Raw genomic sequence first — 9935 nt, forward strand, 5'->3', positions numbered from 1 at the left:
CATGTTTCTCTGAAATAAAGCTTATTAATTGAATCATTAAGTCTGGCTAATCCGTAGTGATTGTTCACTTTATCCAAATATTTCCATGCACTAAATATTTATTCCTGGCTGCTGTGGAGCATTAACATCCCCTCTGCATAATGCTATCACAACACTTACCATTATTTCAATGCTTCCACACATTGTGCAACAAAACTAGCAGCTATTGACATAGAACAAACAATCTGTAATGTGGACAGAAGGGTAAGACAAACCAGCTGCAATATAGCCAATTGGTAAATTATTTATTGGCGTTACATTTGTCTGATTTCACCCCAAGTCTAGGTTACTAAATTAGGCAAAGGGGTAGTGTGAAGATCCTCTCTGGGATTCTGCGGAGTATGGCAGCATGTCCTCGAACAGACACTATTGCTAATTAAGAAGGCAATAATGGCCTCTTGATTACGAGGGGGGCTCTATTACCAATTCCACAGGTTGGCATCTCCTGTCCTAGCTTTGTGTCACTTTCCCTGGAGGACAAGGAACTCTGTCCCTAATCTGCGGGGGGGATCGGAAAGGCAACGCCGGAGCAGTGATGACAGTCTGCTCACAGCCTCCCCACCCCCCACCCTAACCCCCAAAGGCATGTCTTGATCATCCCCCTGATAGGGCCAGGAACAGAGACTGCAAGACTGGGCTGGGATCCCAGCAAAGACTTAGCATGAATCAAGCCTGAAACCTCTATGAAAGGCGTTCTAAGATCCGAAGAAAGGCTGGGAGTCAGTCTGGGCAGCCCGCTGTCTGGCACTAGAGACACCAGGCGCCACAGTGTAACAGCAGTCTCAGGTATGCCAGGCAGATACTACAACTTCTTCCCAGTTCTTCACTGGAGACTGGGAGAGGCCTATTTAGGAATAAGACACTACATATGATAAGATTTCTTCTTGAGTCTAAGCCACAAATTATAGAACACCTATTGTAATTGTTTTGTATGTTTATGCAGTTTCTTTCATTTGTATTTTACAGTTTCTTGTCTTTTCCGTGATCCACCATCTTCTTGTTTTGATTGTGGTTAATTTTCTTGAACTCACCTCCCCCCCCCCACCACAACACGCACAGTTTTTTTTCTCTCCCTTAACGTTCCAGATGAATCGTATTGCCGTCATGTGTAAACACTTACGATAATTGCAAAATAATTTGAAAATTGAATAAGTGATCAAAACCAAACTGGGCTTTTCTCAGTGTGTCGGAGTACGAAACAACTGAGCAATTTCCAGTGTGGTGCATGTGGTCCTGTGGGAGCTGTGGTGGAGTTTGTGTGCCTCTTCAACTGTGGCTTCCTACCTTGTTTGTTACACTTAAAGGCCACATGGCAATGTGATCATTTTAGAAATTCTAAAATGTCATGTATTTTTTTCTTAGGCATTTGTCCTCCTGTGGGTGAACTCTGTATTGTTCAAATACTGCAGTTAATCATGACAGATAGCTTTCGGTTTTGGTATTTCTTCAAGCAGTAAATTCTGAAAATCTGTATTTCAATACAGCCTTGTATATAGATATATCTAGAAACATAGACATTTCTCTATTCTTTATGCAATATTACATAAAAATGTCAATATTTAAAGTTTGTGACTTTTCCCTTTTCTATTCATTATTGTATATTGTATTGTTCTTTTTTTTTACTTCAAAAAGAGATTAGAAGACTTCCAAATTCTAGAAAGTGTTGTGAATGCACAAACAATTGGTGGAAGATATTATCATGAGACAGCCAGTCATTTGTAATAAATTCATAACAGTGAGAAATAATCATTGCTGTCTTAAATAACTGTGGCTTCAGTTTTGCCAAGAAATGGTTGTTTAGATGAAAAATGTACTGTAAAAATGTGATTTAAACTCATAAATGTTTAAACAGCAACAGATCTATTCACAGGAGAGAATAATTGTCTTGCTCTCCACCTTCGAAGTTATTTGACTGTACACAGCTGCATGAGCAATGTGATCTTTTCAGGGCGGACGTCCTTGTAATTACAGGGGATGCTAGTGCGTGACGAAAATACCACCAGGACACATCGATCTAAATAACAGCACCATGTATTAGTTATCCTTCTTATGTACGTTGTGCTGTCAACAAAAATCTCAAACAGGATTTACTGGGTACAGTGGCTTACTTTTTTATCAATGATGCAGCAAACATTAGCGAAACGGATTCTTATCAAGCATCAATTATTTTTCTCCTTAATAGAATGGGTTACGTTTGTATGTATCCAATAGAAAGACAAAACACACAGGACCTTTAATTCTATTGCTACACAAGATTCCTAAACATGGTCATAAAGTAGATTCTTCTTTATCTCCATAATCTTTCCATCTTGCTTTCAGGTTTCTATTCCACAATTTCCTTATTAAAAAGACAAGCAGTTTGTCATTCCCATGCAGTGTGGTCAAAAATTAATTTTAGGCTGAACTGGGGATGATGAATTTCAGATGAGTGGTGGATGCAGTAGAATAAAAAGTAAGTTGTACCTTATCTGTATTTCACAGATTGTTCTTTCTTATGAACCTATTATTAATAGAACTTTTATTTCTTGAGTGGACTATCTACATTATCACACTGCACAATTATTTTAAACACATATTATCTGCTGTTATTGTGCTCACAGCTTCAATGTCAGCTTTACGGTTACAGTATGAGAAGACACAATTAAGGGGTAAATACTTTTTTGATTCCACTAATATGTCAAGAATCCATATCAGTATCTTAATAGGAAAATACCATAATTCTGAAGATAGAAGCCGTGTAGATCATACAGAAGGCATACATCCCTTTACCAACTCAAAGCACACATCAGTCCAAAACAGTAGTAAAGGACCACAGCCCAGCAAGATCCTTTTTAGATTATTGTCAGTTTAAGATCTGAATAGAAAGAGATCAATCATTCCCAATGTACTGTGTATACTGCTAGTACTGCCTACACTGTAACAGTATTTTATGAGTGTTTTTCAAGAAGCTCAAAGCACTACACAATAGCACACACAATTGCACAACAGAGACAGATCAGAGAAAACATACAGCTGATTGACTTAGTGAAATAGTGAGATTTAATTACACATTAAAAGCTTTAGGAAAAAATGTATTTTGAGTTTTAATAACACACTGTCTTGTCAGTTCACCTTAAGAATGCTGTTTGTGAAATTCCACTCTTTAACTCAAATCTTAACCTGCTTTTAGCGGACTTAAAGCTTCCTGGACAGTGCACCTCCAGGGAAGGAAAAGCGAACGCCTGTCAGATTTTAGTACAGTAAGTCACTTTCACGCTATATGCGTGTTTCTATCCAAGGTTTTAATTTCAAGTCTGGGATGATTGTAAACATTTTCTAACTTGGCCCATTTCAGTTAATGGCTTAGGTGTGAAAGCTTTCTAAAATATTAAAAATATATAATAATAGTAATAAAAAGTAAACATGTGTGAACAGTCCATTTTACAAGATGAACTAAAAATACTAAGCCTTTTTTGCCTGTTTTTAATTATAAATGGTCACCGTTTAAAAAGCACTGTAGTATTAAATTGTTTCATTGCCGAGGACCTTTAATTTAATGGAGCTACGTGTTAAAAAAAATGCTTTGTTATAAACTGGTGGGGAATGAACAAATTCTGCAATCTCTTTAAGATGCCTCGTCACTTGCTCTGAACAGCAGGATCAACGCGCACGGGTTTCTGCGCAGGGCAATCACCGACAGTCCGCCAGTATCCCGTCAGCCTCACAACAGGGGGAAGAAAACAACAGCGGCCGCGTCTCGTCGCTCGAGGAGAAGATCGCAGATATGTCTGAAAAGAAGCAAACGGTAGATTTGGGGTTGTTAGAGGAGGACGACGAGTTTGAGGAATTTCCAGCTGAAGGTAACATGGTGTTCGTGCGAATTTTACACAGTATCCCGTCCCAGTCGAAACCTTGTCGCCTGGAAGCGGCAGAGGCCTGATCGTGACTTGACGGTTTGCTTTGCAATGAATGGGCTCGAGGGGAAAGCTGTGGAAATAGGCCGTGCTGTCCAAAATTAAGCAGCTTTTTAAACACAAGCCCGTATTTTAATAATGGAAAAAAAAAACAGTGCAGTGCACATCGAGTAAATGGACATGTTTTTCACGATCAGAGTTGGACAGGAGGTTGATGGGTGTGAACGAGGGTGATGTGTCGACAGGCCATTTATTCCGTAATAATCGCTTGAAACGGATTCAGGCAGAATGTACTGAAAATATTCAGTACTTTTGCCCTTTTCTGCGTCTGAGAAAGCCTGAGAAAATCTGCAGCAGCCCAGTTGTGGTCTTGTAGTATCCTTTACCTGTTTCTGAGGCAGCTTGTTTCATGGCATAGACACTGGGCAGGCTGTGGAATTAGTTAGCCAATGAAACCAAGAGCTGAAATAAAACATAATTCAGTGTTTTGCTGAAGACAGTAAGTTACCATGAACACAGTGGAGGGGCTTGTTTCCCATTCTAACTCCGTACTGTGCATGACAACGCCTTGTCTCCCAAGCCCACCCGTTTGATTATTATTTTTGTAAGGTGGTAGCAAGGACTTTTGTCGTGTTGGAATATCCCTCTTTTTATAATGTATCCAATAGTGTGTGAGTTTAAGCCTTAGCCTTGCGTATTTATACTCACTCTTTAACTACGAGTCCTACTACACGACAATTTGATATTAAGGAAGAACTGATATAATTTAAGGAGGCTGGTTGCTTGGGAAGTGTTCTCCTAACAAGAATTTAAATATCGATAGTCTGTGCTACCCAGGTCAGAACGGAAACTTCACTGAGGCCAAGGCTTTTTAAGGCTTTTGGATAGAATATTGTTAGAAAGAAACAGAAACGGCCGGTTCTGGATGTTTCTGGGCATGAATGTCATGCTGGCTGTTCTCCGTACAAGGTTCCACGCTGATAATGGAAGAGCAATTAACTCTTTTTCTATCGGCCTGCATGCCTTTTTCACTTGATGTTGCTTGCAGACCAGTGGGTGCTGAAGACAGTTTGTGATTTATGTTACAGATTGGACTGGGCTGGATGAAGATGAGGATGCACACGTGTGGGAAGACAACTGGGATGATGACAACGTAGAGGACGACTTTTCAAATCAGCTGAGGTACATCTGCACTGTCACTTTCCCTTGTCTGCAAGATGGCTGTGCAGTGTGAATCGGTCAGCTGTGGCATTCGCCTCTAACTGCTGAGTTTACACCACGGCACAACACTTTCAATATTGCTGTGTCTTTCACATTGTGTATTGGCAGACCACTGCTTTTGCAAAGTAGAATTTCAGTGGATGGTCTACTTCATTGTAAGTAACGATTATGAATGTGAAAACTGGTTTTGTTTCGTACACAAGATTAGCAGTTATTATAATAATTGTTTTTGCCTTTGTCTGTGCTGTGTGAAACTAATATTAAAGTTTGCTCTAAAACCTTATGCCAAAGTCAGGGTTGTAAGATGTTTTGCCAATGAGAGGAGGCTATTCATCCCATCTAGGTACTAGTTAGTTGCGAATTGACTGAAGGATTTCATCCAGTCCTTTCTTGAGAGTAGTCAGGACATCAGCTTCACAGCCTAGCTGAATAGCTTTCATATATCCCCTGGAAACACCTGTGTAAACAAGTGTTGTTTGTTCCCAGTTTTAAATGCACTTCCACATAATGATGTTAGTGTAAGCATTATTTTATTCTTGCTGACCAGTTGAAAAATGGTTACAAAATGTCTTGTGCTTTGATTAACATGGACATTTAACATTTAATCAAATTTAAGCATGCTGTGGTTGAATTAAAACAGAAGAATAACTTAATTTGCACTATTTTTGTAAAATTTTGGTTGTATCTTTCAACAAAGTTTCAAAATCAGGGTTAAGCAAATCCAAATCTAATATCAATAAAATTAACTTTAAATGAGTGTCCTTAGCTTGAAAATTATGTGCAGTGTAAATTGTTTCCTGAAAGCTGGACCCCATGAAGATCTGATGATTTAAATCCTCTTCTTTGTGGTTAACATTTTTAATCTAAAGAATATAATTATTAGTTATTGTGTGCAACATAACCCACATAAATATGAAAACGGTTACAAGTTGAGCAAAATACTGGTTGTACATACATTTAACATAAATCTCAAAACCTCTTCATGTAGTTGCTTTAGGGGGGTTACAAGACCAGTTACAAACAATTGGACTCTAGGTGGTCTAAAACCACAATGATTCTTCAATGAATAGCCAAGCTATCCCTTAAATTACATGGTTGGTGTTTTCATGAAAACTGTCTCTCCTCCTCATAATCAGTGGTTAACACAAACATTGAGGGTTGACCACATCGAGGATTTATTAAGTACGAGTAAACTACCTTGCTTTAACTTCCTCTATGTAAATACTTTTTCATTTGTAACTCCACTAGGAACTTACAAACATACTGGAAAAAACATTCCGTAAATTATGTTTATGCAATTATTCCAGGGGATTGTGGCCTATAGAACATTTTATATTTAGTTTACAGGCTAAGTACATTCTCAAAATCAAGGCTGCCATTGTTATTAACGTGGAGTATGTTGGAAGTATAATTGCACACAATAAAATTTGCCTTGCTAAAGGTTTTATGTCTCAAGAGGCACAATTTCTGAAAATATGGTACCTATACTTCCAATTACGCAGATATTTATTGCAGAATCCTGTTGCAGGCAGTGTTGCCTGTCAAATGCAGTGCATTTGAATGTCATATAACACTACAAAGGCTACAAAAATGTGTTTTGACTTAGAATTGACACTGTTTTTTTAATGATTTGTCATATATAAAATGGATATAAGAATTCTCATATATAAGAATTTGTGAAAAGGCTAAACATTTTCTTCAGTAAAACGTTGGCCAATTCAAAGTGCATTGAAGAGAAATGAGCCTGTTATAAAGCATGCCAGCTTTGGATGAATGCTTCTCAAAGTAAAGGTACGTCTTGCAGGCTCAGAGGTGTCTTGTAAACCATTTTTTTTAAGATGCAGTGAAGATGGCTGTGGTATTTCCTGCCTGGGGATCTCATGGTCTTATTAACATCTCTCAAGCCCATAAATGTCAAGTCTGTACAGGAAATCTCCGCACAGCAACGTTGACAACTGCAGATTGTCTGTATTGCCACCATCTCATAGCACTGACTCATGCGTTGATTTACATGGAAGAGCTTGTTTTTAGTTAAGCACTCTCAGTGTTTTCAATTTTGTCTTAATGGGATTAATAATTTAAATGCTACTACAATTGTATTGCCATAAATACAGGATTTTTGCTGTTCATTAACATGGAGTAATAGTGAAATATCAGTTTTTAGAAGCTTCTCAAATTATTTTCCACTGTAATTGGTTGAACTCTGTCCTGCTTTGTAGTAGCATCATTTTAATGCTTCCTTAACAGATTTTTTCCCCTATTCTACAGGGCTGAACTAGAAAAACATGGCTACAAAATGGAGACGTAGTTGTCGTCAATCGGAATTATGCCTATGGACTTTAATGGAATTTATACTGTTGTTGCGAAGTACACAGTGAAGACTGATAAATCAACTCCATTTACTATTACATTATTCTTTGTTAAATAAAGTATTTTGAAAAAAAAACTTATTGTAGGGATTTTCTTTCATGCTTTTAAATTGGGAAGGGCTTTCAAAACCTAAGTGTTTTGTGCATTTGTACAGACTTAAATTGCTTAAAATGCTTGACAACCTGCCTTTAAAATCTGTCTTTGGGTCTTAAATGAGTGAAGGTGTTCGTTTTAATCACAGATTGGTCCAGATGTGATTGTGAGTCTGGGTCGTGTCATTAACCGACTGTGACGGAGATCAGAAGGCCTGGGCTATCTCAGCAGATCAACTCCTGTGACTTCCTGGGCACCTGCAGGCTTGCAGTTACTTTACAGAGAGATGTGCCTCCCGCCTGCAGCGTTTTCACAGATGTTTGGCCCTTCCCCATTCTCCCAGTGCAGTACACTGTTAAAGCCCACAGCCAACAATTAAAGAAACAGACGGCGGTTTCATATTTTGGTGGATGTCAGTGAGAACATTTTTTAAATAATTTATTTAAAGACCAGTTATTTGTATTAGTTTGGTGATTTGTTTTAGAACATCCATCCATTCATCCTTCCTTTATCCAATTCAGGGTAACAGGGGTGCCGAAGCCTCTCCGGGCAAGCAATGGGCACAAGTCAGGATACACCCTGGACGGGATGCCAGTTCATGACACTAGACATGCACTCAACTAGGGCTTGTTTTCACAGATCCCAGTTAATCTACCAGTATGTCTTTGGACTGTGGGAGGAAACCCATGCAAACATGGGGAGAACATACAGACTTTACACAGATAGAACCCAAGTTTACTGCTGGTTTCTGACTTCGTGGGTTGATTAATACTTAATCAGTTTGGATGGAAGTGCAGTTTTATTACTGTATTGCATGTAAAATTATCTGGGTGTTATTGGGATTGTGCTTCATTAGTCTGGCTTGCATATGACTCCCAGGAGGCAATCTGCAATGTGTCCGTTTTAAATGCGTTACACTTTCAAAGGGTGTTCCACAGGGTTCTGTGTTGGGACCCTGTGTTAGTCTTAACATGTTTCTTCTTGATCGGACTGTGCACCATGACTGATTTAGGTTTTATGGCTGTACTGGCATACAGACGTGTTTGTAAATCAGTTTTCACTGCATCACCACACTTTGTCTGTTAGCGGGATGGGGTTGCATCAGAATGTGGAATGTCTGAGGTTATATTCATAGGCTGCTAACATCAGTTTTACTTTGATGGGAGTTGGACACGTTGGTGTTAGTTTTGACCCCGTAGTACCATGTAAAGCATGTGTTAGAGTGCCCCAATAATACATAGGGATGGCTGGTTAAAACTCTTGCTCTGCTTGTCTAAGAATGAAATACGGGTACAAGCCTTTATTCCATTAGACTATTAGACTACTGTAAAACCTTGTCTTCTGAGGTACTACATAGGCTTTGGTAGGTGGTCAATTTAAAAATAACTAAAAGTACTCAGCATCAATTCAAATTCCAAATTTTGTAAAGTTTGAGGTTTAAAGGCCTGGAGCTTTCTTGGCCGTAAGACCTTCAAGGATGTAAAGAAGTTTATGCTGTTCGGACACCAGTGAGTTTCACTCATGGCTTTTCTTACACATCTGATAATCTGTTAGTTGCTTCTCTCAAATGTATTCTGTGCCTTCTGTCACTCCAGTTCAACTGCCTACAGTTAAACTAATGGTACTGTATATAAAAACCTTTGGACCAAGTAGAAGCAAATCGGAACATGAAATAAAATTAGAGGCACTTGCATATCGGACTCTCCCATTCATTTGAATTATACTGTTGAATACTATTGAACTAATCTCTTTGTTCGCAGAGTTGTCATTCCTTTTTCTCAAGGTATCGTATTTGTATTCAGGGGTCCTTTATTATACACGTGCATATTTTCAGGTCAGTCCTAAAGATCGAGTTCCATGTGTGAAGAAAATCAGCGCTATAATGCAACTCTTGTCAACTAGAATTTGGGATATAAATTTACATATATATAAACGGTTCCTAATTGTGTTGCCGGCAGGCTGTTAAATTTGTTGAAAAGAGCAAAAATAACAAGGGAAAAAAAGGTGCATTTTATGTAGGTTATAGTGTTTAGCACTTTGTTTCTAGGTGACTGCATGTCCCTTAATACAACCTGGAAGAGAATGTCTCTTGAGGCCCTGTGTAACTTGAGTACTTTTATTACAGCTTCAGTAATAGCTCAAAAAGGACAGAAGCTGTCATACTGGTAAGGTGCTGAGCAAGGGTGTCACTGCTATCAGTTGCCCAGGAGCAATTACTGTCATCATGAAAGAATGATTCTCATGCTTCCAACCAACAGAAAACCTGCTCGCTGATGGTTAAAACAGCAGCGAATGTTAAGTTCAGTTTTTAAAATCTTT

The 9935-nt window shown here is 38.6% G+C and overlaps 1 protein-coding gene across 1 annotated transcript; it reads left to right on the plus strand.

Moving 5' to 3' along the window:
* Positions 1-3714: 3714 nt before the first annotated feature.
* Positions 3715-7602, plus strand: sem1 (SEM1 26S proteasome subunit). The gene is made up of 3 exons (XM_088600496.1): positions 3715-3878; positions 5021-5114; positions 7422-7602. The coding sequence occupies exons 1-3, from the start codon at positions 3803-3805 to the stop codon at positions 7459-7461; spliced, it is 210 nt and encodes a 69-aa protein (XP_088456622.1). The 5' UTR covers positions 3715-3802; the 3' UTR covers positions 7462-7602.
* Positions 7603-9935: the final 2333 nt, after the last annotated feature.

The sequence above is a fragment of the Lepisosteus platostomus genome, chromosome 12 (assembly GCF_059453375.1).
Source record: "Lepisosteus platostomus isolate fLepPlt1 chromosome 12, fLepPlt1.hap1, whole genome shotgun sequence".
NCBI classification, from domain to species: Eukaryota; Metazoa; Chordata; class Actinopteri; order Semionotiformes; family Lepisosteidae; genus Lepisosteus; species Lepisosteus platostomus.